Genomic DNA, 19,769 nt, shown 5'->3' with positions numbered 1-19,769 from the left:
ACGCATACCTTCCATCAATGACGGCCCCTTGCACATTCCTACACTAGTAATAAAACAGGGAAATGACTGGAAAGGTGAAGGATTCTTAGAATCTCTGTAGTGATCGGCGTCTCCCCATACACAGGATTACACAGTAATAAAGAAGTCGTCTGGTGAGTGTGTGACAGCCCGTGTGTCAGGAGGATGGAGCAGGACCCAGAGCCCCATCACCGAGCCTCCACCTCATTTCCTGATACATGAGCAGAAGATTCTAGAACTTGCCACCAGGATCACTGAGCTGCTGAGCGGAGAGGTGAGCGCTGCTTGGAATGCTGGGACATTATACAATAACGCCAAGGGAGGGGTCTGGTAATGACTGTGTCCTTGTGTTGTCAGGTTCCTATAAGGTGTCAGGATGTTGCTGTCTATTTCTCCATGGAGGAGTGGGAGTATTTAGAAGAACAAAAGGATCTGTACAAGGACAGAAACCACATGGCTGCGAGGATATTAGACCTCACCCTGGAGATCATCTTCTTGATAACTGGAGAGGTGGGAGTCTCACATGACATCACTCTTATTTCTAGTAATAAAACAGGGAAATGACTGAAAAGGTGAAGGATTCTTAGAATCTCTGTAGTGATCGGCGTCTCCCCATACACAGGATTACACAGTAGTGAAGAGGTCATCTGGTGAGTGTGTGACACCCTGTGTGTCAGAAGGATGGAGCAGGACCCAGAGCCCCATCACCGAGCGTCCACCTCATTCCCTGATACATGAGCAGAAGATCCTAGAACTTACCACCAGGATCACTGAGCTGCTGAGCGGAGAGGTGAGCGCTGCTGGGAATGCTGGGACATTATACAATAACGCCAAGGGAGGGGTCTGGTAATGACTGTATCCTTGTGTTGTCAGGTTCCTGTAAGGTGTCTGGATGTCACTGTCTATTTCTCCATGGAGGAGTGGGAGTATTTAGAAGAACATAAGGATCTGTACAAGGACGTCATGAGGGAGAATCACCAGTCCCTCATATCACCGGGTAAGAGGAGACCTTCCATGACTGTAGAAGGGAGAACAGTTTTGAGAGTCAGATTCCCCATCATCTGATCATCACATATAGACAATGTATTCAGTCGCTGTGTGTATTTTCTACAGATGGATCCAGTCAGAGAAATCCACCAGAGAGATGTCCCAGTCCTCTGTATTCCCAGGACTGTCCACAGGAAAAGCACAATGTCCCATTGGATCATCAAGTAAGTGCAGCTGAGGTTTCTACCTATCCTCTACAGACTGATGTCTGGGGCATAACTAGAAATGGCAGGTTGGCATCTCCCCCAACCCCCACCAGTACACAGGTCTGTTGCCATCTCTCCACACACAAATTTGTGCATCAAAACAGCCCTGGCTCAAACTCCTTCTAAGTGTATGAAAGGGTCTTCCTGCCACATAAGCCTGCACCTGCTTCAGAGTCACGTCACTTAAGAATGTCATGTGACCCCGTGACATCAGAGGATCCTTAAGGTGCATGGGATTTATACAGTATATACAGTTCACACACACTGTTACTTACAGACATTCTGGGTTACTTTGCGGCCATTGCTCTTTGCTGCTTCCGCAGATGATTTTCTTTGCTTCCTCATATGCCGGAACCCCAGCAGCAGTGGAGTATACTGTAGGCTCCATTGCATCTTGTTGATGGCTACAAATGGTTTCTGATGTCATAAAAGATTGTATTAAATGTTCTCCTGTTTGGACATCCACTTGGCAACTGAGATTCAATGTGGGTAAAAATAAAGTACTGCAGAGTAGATGTAAGTCATAGACTAAATGACAGCACAATGCCAGTCAGCTGCATCTACAGCAGATACTGTCCTGTATTAAAGGGAGTCTGTCACCAGATTTTGACCTTGTAGACCGCTTTCACAGCGTTTTAGCATAGCAGTCTATGATTCTAATGGTACCTTTGATGTTTTCTTGTGAAGTTCCCCCAAGGCAAAAAACGGACTTTTATTCATATGTAAATTAGGGCTCGCAAGTGCCCAGGGGCGGCGTTCACCTCGTTGGTGCCCAGGAAGTTCTGCCTCTTTTCGTCATATCCCCGCCCCAGCCTCTTCCTCTGCCCACCCCGCTCTTCCTTTGTGTCCTCCTTCTCAAGTTCTCTGCAGCGAGATCCCACACCTGCTCTCTCCATTGCTTGGACGGGGCATGCGCAGTAGTTACTGCGATGCCGTGCCCACAATAGGCAACGCAGTGCACATGCCCCGGCAAAACTATGGATATCGCAGGCGCGGGATCTCGCTGCAGAGAAGGAGGACGCAAAGGAAGAGCGGGGTGGGCAGAGGAAGAGGCTGGGGCGGGGATATGACGAAAAGAGGCAGAACAGCCTGGGCACCAACGAGGTGAACGCCTCCCCTGGGCACTTGCGAGCCCTAATTTACATATGAATAAAAGTCAGTTTTTGCCTTGGGGGAACTTCACAAGAAAACATCAAAGGTACCATTAGAATCATAGACTGCTATGCTAGAGCGCTATGTAAGCGGTCTATAAGGTCAAAATCTGGTGACAGACTCCATTTAACAGTCAGTGACTGACTCATCAGGGACAGAATCTTCCTGCTTTTGCAAAACATTATTACCTTCTCATCTAGAATCAGGTCACCACAAAGGACAAGAGCAAGTGGATATAAGGTTCAGTTTCCAGAAGCAATGACAGGCTTTTTACCATACAATAATGTAAGAACTGGAGGTGATGAGCACAGCGTCCTCTCCAGGATAGGAGCAGGTCATTTCATGCAGAAAAATGTCACATTTCATATGTGTAAGATACTTGTCTGAATGTTGATCCTGTCTGATCACCACGTGAGGAGATCCTTCTTCTTCAGGGCAGAAAGGTTCATGTCTTCTAGGGGTGTTTGAGCTTCGCCTGGATATAAGATAAGCTAGCAGTGGAGTATAGTTCTCTGTTTTCTCATGTCTTTAATGTGGGATCTTTACTGCAGGAAAGTTCAGGTGGAACGACGAGTGAGCTCAAAAAACCCAGATCGGTGTCCGTGAATGGTAAGAACCTTTCATAAATCTCATTTGACTGTAAATGTCTTTATTAATGGGAAATCTGAAGTTCAGAGAAACCTCCTCCTCCTGGATATAGTGCCCCAATATATTTATCTTCTTCCTTGGCACCGGTACAATGTGACACAATATGGACAGAAACAATCACAAAAAGACTGGAGGGTAAATGCCGTTTCTGAGTAAAGGTCACATGATACGATAGGCCTCCGTTATAAACCTGTAGTATATGGACCCATGGGGTGTTATTAGTATTAGGTGTTATTTGCACTGTATTTGTATTATTTTAATAGTACGGGTGTTTTGGACGTGGTGATGCCCATGATGTTTTATTTTTTATTTGCTTACTTTTTTTATTGTAAGGGAAGCGGGTGATTTGAATTAAAAATTTCTTTATATTTTTTCAAACTCTTTTTTAACTTTTTTTTAAATCACCCAAAGTAACTATAACAAGCAATCATTAACCACCTCAGCCCCCAGTGCTTAAACACCCTGAATGACCAGGCCACTTTTTACACTTCTGACCTACACTACTTTCACCGTTTATTGCTCGGTCATGCAACTTACCACCCAAATGAATTTTACCTCCTTTTCTTCTCACTAATAGAGCTTTCATTTGGTGGTATTTCATTGCTGCTGACATTTTTACTTTTTTTGTTATTAATCGAAATTTAACGATTTTTTTGCAAAAAAATGACATTTTTCACTTTCAGTTGTAAAATTTAGCAAAAAAAAACGACATCCATATATAAATTTTGCTCTAAATTTATTGTTCTACATGTCTTTGATAAAAAAAAAATGTTTGGGTAAAAAAAAAAAATGGTTTGGGTAAAAGTTATAGCGTTTACAAACTATGGTACAAAAATGTGAATTTCCGCTTTTTGAAGCAGCTCTGACTTTCTGAGCACCTGTCATGTTTCCTGAGGTTCTACAATGCCCAGACAGTACAAACACCCCACAAATGACCCCATTTCGGAAAGTAGACACCCTAATGTATTCGCTGATGGGCATAGTGAGTTCATAGAACTTTTTATTTTTTGTCACAAGTTAGCGGAAATGATGATTTTTTATTTTATTTTTTTCTTCTTACAAAGTCTCATATTCCACTAACTTGTGACAAAAAATAAAAAGTTCTATGAACTCACTATGCCCATCACGGAATACCTTGGGGTGTCTTCTTTCCAAAATGGGGTCACTTGTGGGGTAGTTATACTGCCCTGGCATTCTAGGGGCCCAAATGTGTGGTAAGGAGTTTGAAATCAAATTCTGTAAAAAATGACCAGTGAAATCCGAAAGGTGCTCTTTGGAATATGGGCCCCTTTGCCCACCTAGGCTGCAAAAAAGTGTCACACATCTGGTATCTCTGTATTCAGGAGAAGTTGAGGAATGTGTTTTGGGGTGTCTTTTTACATATACCCATGCTGGGTGAGATAAATATCTTGGTCAAATGCCAACTTTGTATAAAAAAATGTGAAAAGTTGTCTTTTGCCAAGATATTTCTCTCACCCAGCATGGGTATATGTAAAATGACACCCCAAAACACATTCCCCAACTTCTCCTGAGTACGGAGATACCAGATGTGTGACACTTTCTTGCAGCCTAGGTGGGCAAAGGGGCCCATATTCCAAAGAGCACCTTTCGGATTTCACTGGTCATTTTTTACAGAATTTGATTTCAAACTCCTTACCACACATTTGGGCCCCTAGAATGCCAGGGCAGTATAACTACCCCACAAGTGACCCCATTTTAAAAAGAAGACACCCCAAGGTATTCGCTGATGGGCATAGTGAGTTCATGGAAGTTTTTATTTTTTGTCACAAGTTAGTGGAATATGAGACTTTGTATGAAAAAAAAAAAAAAAAAAAAATCATCATTTTCCACTAACTTGTGACAAAAAATAAAAAATTCTAGGAACTCGCCATGCCCCTCACGGAATACCTTGGGGTGTCTTCTTTCCAAAATGGGGTCACTTGTGGGGTAGTTATACTGCCCTGGCATTTTCCAGGGGCCCTAATGTGTGGTAAGTAGGTAAATGACCTGTGAAATCCTAAAGGTGCTCTTTGGAATGTGGGCCCCTTTGCCCACCTAGGCTGCAAAAAAGTGTCACACATCTGGTATCTCCGTATTCAGGAGAAGTTGAGGAATGTGTTTTGGGGTGTCTTTTTACATATACCCATGCTGGGTGAAAGAAATATCTTGGCAAAAGACAACATTTCCCATTTTTTTATACAAAGTTGGCATTTGACCAAGATATTTATCTCACCCAGCATGGGTATATGTAAAATGACACCCCAAAACACATTCCCCAACTTCTCCTGAGTACGGCGATACCACATGTGTGACACTTTTTTGCCGCCTAGATGCGCAAAGGGGCCCACATTCATTTTATGAGGGCATTTTTAGACATTTGGATCCCAGACTTTTTCTCACGCTTTAGGGCCCCTAGAATGCCAGGGCAGTATAAATACCCCACATGTGACCCCATTTTGGAAAGAAGACACCCCAAGGTATTCAATGAGGGGCATGGCGAGTTCATAGAATTTTTTTTTTTTTTTGGCACAAGTTAGCAGAAATTGATATATATTTTTTTTTTCTCACAAAGTCTCCCTTTCCGCTAACTTGGGACAAAAATTTCAATCTTTCATGGACTCAATATGCCCCTCACGGAATACCTTGGGGTGTCTTCTTTCCGAAATGGGGTCACATGTGGGGTATTTATACTGCCCTGGCATTCTAGGGGCCCTAAAGCGTGAGAAGAAGTCTGGAATATAAATGTCTAAAAAATTTTACGCATTTGGATTCCGTGAGGGGTATGGTGAGTTCATGTGAGATTTTATTTAGTGGAATATGAGACTTTGTAAGAAAAAAAAAAATTCCGCTAACTTGGGCCAAAAAAATGTCTGAATGGAGCCTTACAGAGGGTGATCAATGACAGGGGGGGTGATCAATGACAGGGGGGTGATCAATGACAGGGGGGTGATCAGAGAGTCAATATGTGGTGATCACCCCCCTGTAAGGCTCCATTCAGATGTCCGTATGTGTTTTGCGGATCCGATCCATGTATCCGTGGATCCGTAAAAATCATACGGACATCTGAATGCAGCATGACAGGGGGGGGTGATCAATGACAGGGGGGGTGATCAGGGAGTCTATATGGGGTGATCACCCCCCCTGGAAGGCTCCAGGGAGACGCCTGTATGTGTTTTGCGGATCCGATCCATCTATCAGTGGATCCGTAAAAATCATGCGGACATCTGAATGGAGCTTTACAGGGGGTTGATCAATGACAGGGGTGTAATCAATGACAGGGGGTTGATCAGGGAGTCTATATGGGGTGATCAGGGGTGATCAAGGGTGAATAAGGGGTTAATAAGTGACAGGGGGGGGTGTAGTGTAGTGTGGTGCTTGGTGCTACTTTACTGAGCTGCCTGTGTCCTCTGGTGGTCGATCCAAACAAAGGGGACCACCAGAGGACCAGGTAGCAGGTATATTAGACGCTGTTATCAAAACAGCGTCTAATATACCTGTTAGGGGTTAAAAAAATCACATCTCCAGCCTGCCAGCGAACGGTCGCCGCTGGCAGGCTGGAGATCCACTCTCTTACCTTCCGTTCCTGTGAGCGCGCGCGCCTGTGTGCGCGCGTTCACAGGAAATCTCGCGTCTCGCGAGAGGACGCGCCGACGCGTCCACCCAGAAGAGCAGGGCCGCCGCAAAGACGCAATCCTGCGTACGGCGGTCCTGAGGAGGTTAAAGGGCTTCTGTCAGCCCACTAAACCATTTTTTTTTTTTTTGTTTAATAATAACCCCTACACTGCGATCTCTGCATACATTAGTAAAATAATAATTTTCGTTCAGTAGAATTTGATAAAACGCTATTTTTATAATATGTAAATTACCTTGCTACCAGCAAGTAGGGCGGCTACTTGCTGGTAGCAGCCGCATCCTCCCATCGTAATGACGCCCCCTCCGCTTGTTGATTGACAGGGCCAGCGGACGGGATCGTTCTCTGCTGGCCCTGCCTGTTTTCATTCAATATCTGGCGCCTGCGCCGCGGCCGTACCTATCTTCAATCTGCGCAGGCGCACTGAGAGGCGGCCACTCACTCGGCCGCTCGCTCCTCAATGCGCCTGCGCCGGGTGTAGATGTGACGTCATCGGCGCAGGCGCATTGAGGATGGAGCGGCCGAGTGAGTGGCCGCCTCTCAGTGCGCCTGCGCAGATTGAAGATAGGTACGGCCGCGGCGCAGGCGCCAGATATTGAATGAAAACAGGCAGGGCCAGCAGAGAACGATCCCGTCCGCTGGCCCTGTCAATCAACAAGCGGAGGGGGCGTCATTACGATCGGAGGATGCGGCTGCTACCAGCAAGTAGCCGCCCTACTTGCTGGTAGCAAGGTAATTTACATATTATAAAAATAGCGTTTTATCAAATTCTACTGAATGAAAATTATTATTTTACTAATGTATGGATAAATCGCAGTGTAGGGGTTATTATTAAACAAAAAAAAAAAAAACGGTTTAGTGGGCTGACAGAAGCCCTTTAAATTGCCACTTGTATTCTGTAATGGATATTTATACATATACAAGATTCAATATATTCCAATGCAATGCTGCCTCCTGCAGGCCAGCATTGGAATATATTAGTAATTGACCTGGAAGCCTTGTGAAGGCTCCGGCCTATTACTAGTATGGGACTCCTTCCTTGATCTCAGCCAGGGGACTGTGGACCAGTCCGGGAAGCTCGCGGCTCCCAGTTTTAGCTCTCCCAGATGCTGTGGTCAAATGTGACAATGGCATCTGAGAGCGCCAAAACCGGGAGCCGATCGCTATCTAATCATTATCTGTGTATTTGTCATATCTAACTCTGAACCGATGTCACCGATCAGTACCCTAGCCTATTTCATATAATAGACCCGAATGCCATCACTTTCTTAAAGGGGTTATGCAGCAATATATATTATTGATCCTCAGAATAGGTCATTAATATCAGATTGGCAGGGGTCTGACACCCGGTACCCCCGCTAATAAGCTGTTTGTAGAGGAGTGCTGCTTTTCTTCATTATACTGCCTGTCATCTTCACAGTTTGGGCGGCGCAGTGTAATGACAGGTACTCTCTCCATTCACTGCAGCTGCCTCCTCTTCAAACAGCTGATCGGCGGTGGTGCCGGCTGTCGTACCCCTGCCAATCTGATATTGATGACCTGAGGATAGATCATCAATATATATTGCTGCACAACCCCTTTATTTTTTCACTCACAGTCCTGGCTATATGGCTGGTGACAGTGCGCCTGCAGTACAACACCGCCAATGATATCAGACAGTAAGAGAAAATACGTTTTTTTTTTAAAGTCTGTGTTGAAAGTGTATTTTACATACATAATGAAGTACTGATTGGTTCTGTCCCCTTACAATATTATATCACCTTTTTGTAATGATATTCCTTGTAATGTAGTGAGTCAGGGATCGTTAGATAACATGCACGTATCCCCCATTGTACTGAGAAGGCTGCATTCCTGAGTGATTATCTCTGCCCTGCGTGCCGCACATTGGACGTCCTTAGGAGGAGAGGCTGAAAGGGATAAACCTTGTGAACGACAGTTAATGGGAACTCGATTGAACATCATCCAGGTAGAATGTTGTAGATCTGTCTCTGTTTCTTATCACCATGGGGTGTCGGCCATGTGCGACTACATGGCGACAGGAGTTCCCCCCCATATTGTATAGTGTTACAGGCCAGTGATTATTTACTTTTAGTTCTCTGTATATGATTTGTCTGTTTTAAATTTTTTATCACATTTAGTCAATATATTTATTCACTTAGCCTGCATAAGCTTATTTATTCTCAAGTCTTTTGAATTTAAAGCAAAGACCAAAGTTCCCCTACATGTTTTGCCATCCAACCGTCATCACCAGTATTCAGAAGCGTAAAGGGGTTTTCCAGGATTTTAATATTGATGACCTATCCTCAGGTTAGATCAAAAAAACTCCAGCGACATAAGTAAATGTTCCTGATTAGTAAATTTTAATAGTAATGCGGCTTAGACGTGACGTTTCAGCCAACAAGGCCTTTTTTAAACTGAAGTACAAACAGAAAGAAATGTATACAGTGAATAACAATTATACACATCACGACAAACATGGTACTGAGTAGTTGGTTATGAGGCAAGAGATATATCATTCATATCTGTGGCATTTTCTGCGGAAGTCCATGTATTTCTATTGCATGCAATAAGTGGTATAAACATAATGCAGTTGATGTAACATATAACATGTAATATGACGGAAACATGGTGACATGATGTTGACATGGCGAGAATCCATTACAAATAGAACACACAATCACATGGAGGCCGAGGTCCACAGTAATATCTATGGTGTACAGGACGTGCATACAGCTGTCCTAAAATGAATGCTGTGCAATTCTAGTTAAGGAGACTAAGTTAAGAAGCTACAGAGGGACAGAAACACCAGGGACACTAAAGGGGGGAGAACAGATCCTGTTGAACTCACAGGGATAAGTAAGATAACTGGAGAAACATGGACTGCTGGCCTACCTGGTGCCGCTCTGTAAGGAATTTGGAAGGTATCGTTCTGACGATGGCTGAGTCTCACAAAATGTGCTGCTGCACTACAAGAAGATGCCATGTTGTGCCGGTGTGAACGGCGTCTTATAAAGCGTGTGCGTTGGTCTGTCACGTGCGCTTGCGTTCCACCGTGCGTGTCAGACCTCAGTTTGAGGTCTGTAGTGTGGAAGATATCCGGCCGGAGCGATAGTCTCGCGAGACCACGCTTCCGTGGTGTGAATTTTGAATGTGTGTATTGTAAGGGGTTACACTCTCAGGTTGGGTGGCGATGACAGATTCTCTTGCAGACCACAGGGTTAAAGTCCAAATGTTGCTTTATTTATCACACTCTGGCAATACAGGCAACCCCAGTTATAATTCACTGGGTAATGTGAAGGTCCAACACCACAAAACATAAACCAAACCAAAATAAACACCTGCCCGTCTGGGCTCTGGCTAATACAGTGAAGTTCCTAACTCACCTATTGAACACCGTTCACACAGAGAATTCGGCTTCTTTAGCCAGCAGGGCAGCCAGCTTCCCAGACTTTCTCCAGGCATTACTCTCCCCAGACTGACAGCCTGGACTGTGCTTTATTTCCCCTTGACGATCCCAGATGGCTTCAGCGGGAGAACATGAAAAATAATTCCCGGGCAATATTTTTGGACGCCATGTTTCGCAAGGTTACCGCTTCCGGGTATCGTGTGGCATAGTCCAACACAACCAAGATATACTGGTGCCCCCTAGCTGACTTAACAATGGGACCCACCAAGTCCATGGCAATTCTTTCAAAAGGTACCTCAATGATGGGAAGAGGCACCAAGGGACTCCGGAAATGTGAGGTCCGGGCACTTATCCGGCAGGTTGGGCAGGACTCGCAGTATATTTCCACTTCCTTGTATATTCCAGGCCAGAAAAATCTTTGTAGTACCTTCTCCTGTGTTTTGCTAACACCCAAATGACCTCCAAGTACGTGGTTATGTGCGAGGTCTAGTACCATATGTCTATAGGGTTTTGGCACCAGAAGCTGCTCCACAATTTCATTGTTGCATTTGTTAACTCGATGCAGCAGGTTTCCATTCATGGCAAAATGCGGAAATTTCTGGTCAGCTTCTGGTACCTGTGGTACACCATCTATCACGGTAACATTTTCGTTAGCACTCATGAGAGCGGGGTCTCTCAATTGCTCTGTACCAAAGTTACCTCGAGACACCCCTAAGTCCAACACATTTTCCCCAGTTAAGGAAGCTTCATCTTCGCCAGCTAACACCTGCAATGGAAAAGTGTCATTATCAGGTACGTCACATAACCCCACATTTTCATCAGACATTTCAGTTACCATGACATCTTTATTTTGCACCTTATCGGCACCATTGTTTTCAATGGTCTTTTTCTTTTAAACCGTTGGATTCAATGGGCCCCTCATAGCAATGATTATTTAAAGGAGACGGCACAGATTCTGCAGGAGTGTTTCTCTTCTCCCACAACTTCCAAAACGAGGGGAAGTCCCGGCCCAATATCATATCATGCATAAGTCTTTTTACGACCCCGACTTCGTAGGATACAGTCCCAGTCGGAGTCTCCAGATTAACGCAAGCCACCGAGTATGATTTTTCATCCCCATGGATGCACAGCACACTTACTCTTTTGTCCGGCACATAATTCCCAGCCACGAAGCTGGCATGCTCTAAGGTGACCAGACTACCGGAGTCCAAAAGAGCCCTGACAGAGCAGTCATTTATCACCAGGGTACACATCTGCGGCTCAGTCTCTAGTTCTGGGGAGGCCGCACACACTGGCACCGCATACAGCGACTGTCTCCGGCTCCCGGCACACTCCATGGGCTCTGAGGTCAGAGGGCAATAGGCAGCAATGTGTCCCCACTCACGGCACCTCCAGCACTGGGTCGCCCCAGGTCTTCTAGGTGAGAAAATCTCTCCGGGTCTGGACTGCCTGGGAGACTCAGCCTTATGCCCACGCCCAACCTCTAGAGCCTTATTCTCTCTTGCACCCTTCCACACACCCCCAACAGCCAGAACTCTCTTACCCACAGATGACACAGGTTGGGCACTCCGGGGAGGTGTTGGTGTGGTAGGGACATCACGAGCTGATCCGCAGTTTTGGGGTCTCCATGTCCGACCCACCATTGTAGCTTTGCCGGGAGGGCTCTGAAGTAGTGATCCACCACTACTTTCTCCACGATCTGGTCCGGTGTAGAAGACTCAGGTTCCAGCCACTTCCGTACAAGATGGAGGAGGTCAAACATCTGAGATCGGTCAGGCTTGTCTATGTTGTAGCTCCACGTGTGGACCCTCCGGTCACGAACCGCTGGTGTAACGCCCAAACGAGCCAGGATCTCCATTTTTAATTTGACATAGTCCCAGACATCCTGCTCCCTGAGGTCATAGTAGGCCTTTTGTGGTTCGCCGGACAAAAAGGGCGCAAGGACCTCTGCCCACTCTGCTATTGGCAGCCATTCTCTTTCCGCTACCCTCTCAAATACGGTCAGGTAGGCCTCGATATCATCATCAAGTGTCCGGTTTTGCAAGGCCCCCTGCACAACCCTCCTCACATTCAAAGTCTCTGGGGGGCTTACCCAGATACTTAGTTTCCTGCTGCTGTGCCATGGCCTGTTGTTGCTGCGCGTTAGCCTGTTGTTGGACACGTAAGGCTTCTTCGTGTCTATTTTTATCCTCTGCATGCAACCTCTGCTGTTGCTCCATGGCCTGTTGTTGCCTTAGGTTAGCCTGAACCAGCTGCTTCATCATTTCCTCCATGGGACTTGATGCACTTTGCATTGTATTTGCAGCTTTTACCCAGGATATTAAATCATCAACTGTCACGCCGTTGCCCTTAGCAACCTGCTATTGCCTTTTTTCAGCAGGGACGCTTGCCTGCATCCGACACCAATTGTAAGGGGTTACACTCCCAGGTAGGGCGGCGATGACAGATTCTCTTGCAGACCACAGGGTTAAAGTCCAAATGTTGCTTTATTTATCACATTCCGGCAATACAGGCAACCCCAGTTATAATTCACTGGGTAAGGTGAAGGTCCAACACCACAAAACATAAACCAAACTAAAATAAACACCTGCCCGTCTGGGCTCTGGCTAATACAGTGAAGTTCCTAGCTCACCTATTGAACACAGGTCACACAGAGAATCCGGCTTCTCTAGCCAGCAGGGCAGCCAGCTTCCCAGGCTTTCTCCAGGCATTACTCTCTCCAGACTGACGGCGTGGACTGTGCTTTATTTCCCCTTGATGATCCCAGCTGGCTTCAGCTGGGATCCCTCAGGCTAGGCGAAAACCAGTCCCGGTATGGGGTGGACTGGGGAGGTCCCTCTACCAATCCTACCTTCTCCCAGTCCAATAAAATCCAGCCCATAAACTTAACAAAACTGTCTCAGCAACCTACACATTGCTGAGACCATTTTAACCTTCTGGATTTTATTTACCTCACCCAGTTGAGGAAGCTGGGTGGGATATACATCCCTTCCAGGACTTTACCATACACTTTTCTGTTCACCTTACCACAGTATGCTAAGATGTACGGTACAATCGGGATAGTAACAGTGAAGGGGAGATAATAGTACAGTACAGCGAGAGTTTAGTGAAAACGGGAGCATCCCTATAGGAGAGAATATGGAGTAAAAATGAATGAAAAACTGGAAAGATAGATTATCGGAAGGGATAAGACAGATTTGACATATTGAGGGGACAGTACTGAAAGAGAACAAAGGTAAAAAAGAAAACAATGTAAAAAAGGGAAAAAAATTAAGAAAATGAAAAAAAGAGAAGAAAAAAGAGATAAAAGAAAGTAAAAAATGAAAGAAAGAAGATGAAAAAAAAAAGGAATGACAAAAATGAAAAAATGAAATAGAAGGGAATAAGGGGGCAAAAAATGTAAAGCACGGGAAGCGAATGATGACATATAGTTCACGGGAAAGAAGGGGGCGGGGGAAAGAGGGCAAGGAGAGGGGGAATACAATGTAGGAAAGATGAGAGAGATAGAGGTGGACGTAGAGAAGGAATGTAATCATACCCAAAGGATACGGAGTCGATGGTGGCACCAGGATCACAGCCATTCGATGTGATCTGTAATAAAAAAGAACCAACGTTAGTATAAAGCGAAAAGACAGGTTGTAACAGAATCAACTGTGAAATGGAATCTCCAATGTATTAGGTGAGATTCTGGATCTCGTACTCTCTGTTCATCCCCTTAGGTTCCAGGCTATCTAGTCGATGTATCCAAAATGCCTCCCTGGTCTTAAGGATTTTAACGCGATTGCCTCCTCTCCTTGGTATAGGTATGTCTTCCAATACCTGAAATCTGAGTTGAGAAACCGTATGACCAGCTGTGTGGAAGTGTGCCGGAACCGGTTGCAAAAGGTTTTTGCTTCTCATATTTGATTTATGCTGACAGATATGGTCGCGTATTTTCTGTGTGGTTTCGCCCACGTATACCCTTCCACAAGGACATTTCAGTGCGTAAACTACGTAGTTGGAGTCACAGGTAAAAAAGTTGTTGATCTTAAAGAGTTTTCCTGACGTGGGGTGATATATGGAGGGGCCCTTTTGGATGTTGGAACACTGGGAGCAGTGCAGGCAGGGGAATGTCCCTTTGCGTTGGGTGTTCAAGAAAGTCTGCCTAGGGGTGGTTCTCAGGGGTCCAATGTCTGCGCTAACTAATAGGTCACTCAGGTTCTCACTACGACGGGTGCAAGGTAAAATTGGGTTGTGGAATTCCACCACGTCAGGATATGCCTTACGTAGTAATGGCCAATAGGATCTTATACTGTTCAGTATTTTGTTGGCTGCTGGATGGAAGGTGTGAACAAAGGCCAAACGTTTGGTGTTATCAGGTCTTGGTCGATTGGGTTGGTCATGTATGCGTATTGCTTTCAAAGGGTAGCCTCTGTCGAGAAAACGTTGTTGCATTTCTGTGAGTCTGGTTTGGCAAGTGGGCGTGGTTTTTGCAATGCGTTTGATTCTGGTGTACTGATATCTCGGTACGGACCTTTTGATATGTGGTGCGTGGAAGCTGGTCAAATGTAAGAGATTGTTACGGTCTGTCGGTTTGCAGTATAAGTCGGTGCATAAGGTACCCCTTGTGGATCTGCTAACTGTGGTGTCTAAGAAATGGATGGTATCTGGATGATGTTGGATGGTGAACTGGAGTTCAGGGTAGACTGAATTCAAAAACCCATGAAATCGTAGGAGTGAATCTATTGTCCCTTCCCAAATGCAAAATATATCATCGATATATCGTTTCCATCTCGTGACATGACTGATGAAGTCCGCATTGGAATACAGGAAGGATTCCTCAAAGTGTGCCATATAGTAGTTAGCGTAAGGGGGCGCCACGTTGGACCCTATCGCGGTCCCTTGTAACTGTAGGAAGAAATTGTCGCCAAACAGAAAATAAATTGTTGTGTAGTACTATCTGGAGCAGATCAATACATAGCGATATGACCTGTGAATTGTATGTAGATGTCTGGAAAAGGGCTCTGACCGATCCTATTCCCTTAACATGTTGAATGGATGTGCTGTAAAATGGTATCCTGTTTTAAAGGGGGCATCCTGTCAATAAATTCCAAAAAGGAGGATGTGTCAAGCAGAAATGACCGTGTATTTTTCACCAAAGGTGTCAGAATCTTTTCTAAAAAGATTGAGAGAGGGGCCAGTATTGACTCAGTTGAGGCTACGATCGGGCGACCCGGTGGATTGTTAAGGTTCTTGTGGATCTTAGGTGAAATGTAGAACACTGGCGTTATCGGATATGTATTGGTAAGGAATGTGACGGTTTTGTCGTCAATTACGTTGAGGTCAGGATAATGTGTCAATGTGGTATTTATTGTTGCGGCAATGTTGGTAGTGGGATCATTACGTAGTCTGCAGTATACACTGGGATCGTCTAGCTGACGGTATATTTCCCTAATGTAAGCGTCTCTATTCATTATGACCAGTGCACCCCCTTTGTCTGCTGCTTTGATGATGAGGTCCTTTCTTTTTTGTAAGGACTGTAGGGCCTGTTTGTCACTATTGCATAAGTTGTGTGTGTATTAGAATTTCCTTTGAAACTGAGGTCTGACATGCACGGTGGAACGCACGCGCACGTGACGAACCAACGCACGCGCTTTATAAGACGCCGGTCACACCGGCACAACATGGCATTCCTTACAGAGTGGCACCAGGTAGGCCAGCAGTCCATGTTTCCGCAGTTATCTTACTTATCCCTGTGAGTTCAACAGGATCTGTTCTCCCCCCTTTAGTGTCCTTGGTGTTTCTGTCCCTCTGTAGCTTCTTAACTTAGTCTCCTTAACTCGGATTGCACAGCATTCGTATTGGGACAGCTTTGGGACAGCACGTCCTGTACACCATAGATATTACTGTGGACCTCGACCGCCATGTGATTGTGTGTTCCATTTGTAATGGATTTCCGCCATGTCAACATCATGTTACCATGTCACCATGTTTCCGTCATATTACATGTTACATCAACTGCATTATATTTATACCACTTATTGCATGCAATAGAAATACATGGATTTCCGCAGAAAATGCCACAGATATGAATGATATATCTCTTGCCTCATAACCAACTACTCAGTACCATGTTTGTCGTGATGTGTATAATTGTTATTCACTGTATACATTTCTTTCTGTTTGTACTTCAGTTTGAAAAAGGCCTTGTTGGCTGAAAAGTCACGTCTAAGCCGCATAAATATTAAAATTTACTAATCAGGAACATTTACTTATGTCGCTGGAGTTTTTTTTATCTACATTTAACGGGGTAGGACCCTTACATCCAGGGACGAGGCTCAGCAACTGCTGCCTGCATCCAAGCCATTGTTTACACTATCCTCACGTTAGGTCATTAATGTCATATTGGCAGGGGTCCGACACCTGGCACACCCGCCAATCAGTTGATTGAAGAGAAGGCCACGCTTCATGCAAGTTCTGCTTTCCTTTCATTGTTTACCCGCTTGTCATCGACATTGCAGCAGTTAGCAGTGTAATTACAAGAAGCCATCCCATTCACTTCTATGGGACGGCTTTTTTCATATTTAAGTGCATTCGAGCAGTCATACTGATCTGCAGAATAGGGCCTCATGCACACGACCGTTGTGTGTTTTGCGGTTCGCAAATTGCCATTGATATAACTGACTATTCTTGTCCGTAAAACAGACAAGAATAGGACAGGTTATTTCTTTTTGCGGACCACGGAGCGGAGCAACGGATGCGGACAGGACACGGAGTGCTGTCCACATCTTTTGCGGCTCCATTGAAGTGAATGGGCCCGCATACAAGCCGCAAAAACTGCGGCTAACATGCAGACCAAAACAACGGTCGTGTGCATGAGGCCTAAAGCAATTATATTTTTTATGCCACATGGTAAACATTGTAAAATGCAAAAATCAGTGGTGGAATTACTGTTGTTTTTTCACATTCCCACCCAAAAAGAGTTAACAAAAATAAATCCTTAAGTTGTATGTGCCCTAAAATTGCAATTAAAAAATATAGAATGCAGCAATGGAACAACGGGAAAAAAGGTGTTAAGGGGGATACAAGGGCTGAGAATGGAAAAAGGAAAGGTGTAAGAAAAATAGAGAAGAAAGTTGCCACAATATGTAAAGCACAAATAGGGCACAACGGCGATGAAAGCAAAAGGAGGAGAAGATGTATCAGAGCTTGTTGAAACGAAAATGGAGTTGCTGCCCATGACAACCAATCAAATCACGTATTTAATTTTCCAAAGGTTGTCCTATTATAGTTGGAAGCTCTAGTTTTGATCATTTTACTCAAAGCTCATTAAGCACTTGGGTGAGATATGGTTTTGTAAAGCAAATAGGGCCATACATTAAGTGTATACACAGGTGGTGTGTACATGTTCATGCTGAATTTCCTTCCACACATGATATCTATTATATTAATTTTTTGTGGTATCTGTAATTTCTGGGATGTATTGGACTGTATGGTCTAGATAGAAACACCTGTCAACATCTCTACAAGGAAATATATTCTTGGACAACAAAAAACTCCTAAAAACTCAAGACGAGATTAGACGGGCTGATAGATCGGCTGGTTGTCAGGAAGGAAGGTTTCTTCCGGACAGCTGGCTGCTCGCTCAGTGAAAGAGAACGCTGCATCTTCAAGCAGGGAACTCCTTCACAGTATGAGGACGAGGGATCGCTATAGAACTCCCTCATCCCCATACAGAATCATTGTTTCTGGGCAGCAGATTGCGGTTTAGACCACACAATCTGCTGTCCAGAAACGATGATTGGTGGTGCCTGCACGAACAGCAAGATCACCTGATGAACAAGCGTTTTGCTATCGTTTATCGGGTGCTCAGCAGCCCATTTAGATGGCGAGGTTATTGGGAAGATCGCTCGCAGGAACTGTCGTTTCAGATAATTAATACGATTATTTGTTCCTTTAAATCTACCTTTACTGAAACTGTACACTATAGTGTTATCTTACATGTCTTATTTATTTTATGTTTTCTTGCTTACTATTGTTTCAAAAAAGCTTGATTTGATTAACAAAATAAAGAAAATTATGTTTAATTTTCCAGGTGAAAACGGGATGAGAGTATACCATAAGAATCTTCAATTATCTTCCTATGATAAAGCAGAAGATAACAATACCACACAAGCTAATTCAATAACTCCTACTGCCCTTCACAGTGGGGATCTATCCACTGATACCACTGGTCACAAGAAACCTTCATCTAATCAATCACTGACTGGCAAAACAAGAACTAAACAGAACTGTGGAAAAATATTTTCAAATGGGAAACCTTTTAAGAAGAAATCTAATCTTTCTTTACATGAGAGAAATTGCAGAGATAAAAATTCATTTTCATGCTCTGAATGTGGAAAATCTTTTACCAGGAAATTTATTCTAGTTGGACATCAGAGAAGTCACACAGGGGAAAAGCCGTATTCATGTTCGGAATGTGGGAAATATTTTAGTCAGAAATCTGTTCTTGTGACACATTTAAGAATTCATACAGGGGATAAGCCATTTTCATGTCCTGAATGTGGTAAATGTTTTAGTCTGGAATCAATTCTTGTGACACATCTAAAAATCCACTTTAGGGAGAAGCCATTTTCATGTTCAGAATGTCAGAAATGTTTTAGTCAGAAAGCTGATCTTGTGAGACATCAGAGAATTCACACAGGGGAGAAGCCGTTTCTGTGTCCTGAATGTGGAAAGTGTTTTAGTCTTAAATCAGAGCTTGTTTCACATCAAAGAATTCACACAGGAGAGAAGCCATTTTCATGCTCAGAATGTGGGAGATGTTTTAGTCAGAAATCAAGTTTAATTAAGCATCAGAGAACTCACACAGGGGAGAAGCCATTTTCATGTATTGAATGTGGAAAGTGTTTTAGTCATAAATCAGATCTTGTTCCACATCAAAGAATTCACACAGGAGAGAAGCCATTTTCATGCTCAGAATGTGGGAAAAGTTTTAGTCAGAAATCAAATTTAATTAAGCATCAGAGAACTCACACAAGGGAGAAGCCATTTTCATGTATTGAATGTGGAAAGTGTTTTAGTCATAAATCAGATCTTGTTCCACATCAAAGAATTCACACAGGGGAGAAGCCATTTTCATGTATACAATGTGGGAAGTGTTTTAGTCATAAATCCGATCTTGTTACACATCAGAGAAATCACACAGGACAGAAGCCGTTTCTGTGTCCTGTATGTGGGAAGTGTTTTCGTATGAAAGCAAATCTTGCAGTACATCAAAGAATTCACACAGTACAGAAGCCATTTTCATGCTCAGAATGTGAGAAATGTTTTAGTGAGCAATCTGGTCTTGTGAAACATCTAGAAATACATTTAGGACAGAAGACATTTTCATGTTCAGTATGTGGGATATGTTTTTTCCTTCAATCAAGTTTAACTAGGCATCAGAGAGCTCACACAGGGGAGAAGTCTGACCTGTCTTCAAGATAGGTCATCAATATCAGATTGGGGGTGTTTCAAAACTCCTTGCAGCTTACAAAGCACAGTGCTTTCCAATGCTTGGTATTTCAGCTCAGTCTCATTCACTTCAATATCACTGAGCTGCTTCTAGGCCATATTAACGATGAATGAGACTACAGAATACAGTTCAAACTTTTCACCCTCACCCACAAAGCTCTCAACA

The 19,769-nt window shown here is 44.1% G+C and overlaps 2 protein-coding genes across 3 annotated transcripts in view; both read left to right on the top strand.

Annotated features, from left to right (window-relative positions):
• LOC120999664 (oocyte zinc finger protein XlCOF6-like) overlaps window positions 1-19,769 on the top strand; it is a 2,208,135-nt gene that overhangs the window by 519,560 nt on the left and 1,668,806 nt on the right. The gene's annotated exons all lie outside the window — the stretch shown is intronic.
• LOC120999659 (gastrula zinc finger protein XlCGF57.1-like) overlaps window positions 919-19,769 on the top strand; it is a 225,612-nt gene continuing 206,761 nt past the window's right edge. For both annotated transcript variants that reach the window (XM_040430658.1, XM_040430654.1), the window contains exons 1-2: window positions 919-1,015; window positions 1,132-1,229. In XM_040430658.1, coding sequence (XP_040286592.1) covers window positions 931-1,015; window positions 1,132-1,229 — 183 coding nt within the window. In that variant the 5' untranslated portion in view covers window positions 919-930. The remainder of the gene's footprint in view (window positions 1,016-1,131; window positions 1,230-19,769) is intronic.

The sequence above is a fragment of the Bufo bufo genome, chromosome 4 (genome assembly GCF_905171765.1).
Source record: "Bufo bufo chromosome 4, aBufBuf1.1, whole genome shotgun sequence".
Taxonomy (NCBI): Eukaryota; Metazoa; Chordata; class Amphibia; order Anura; family Bufonidae; genus Bufo; species Bufo bufo.
The sequence above is the reverse complement of the archived record's forward strand: the minus strand, read 5'-3'. Positions and strand labels throughout refer to the sequence as shown.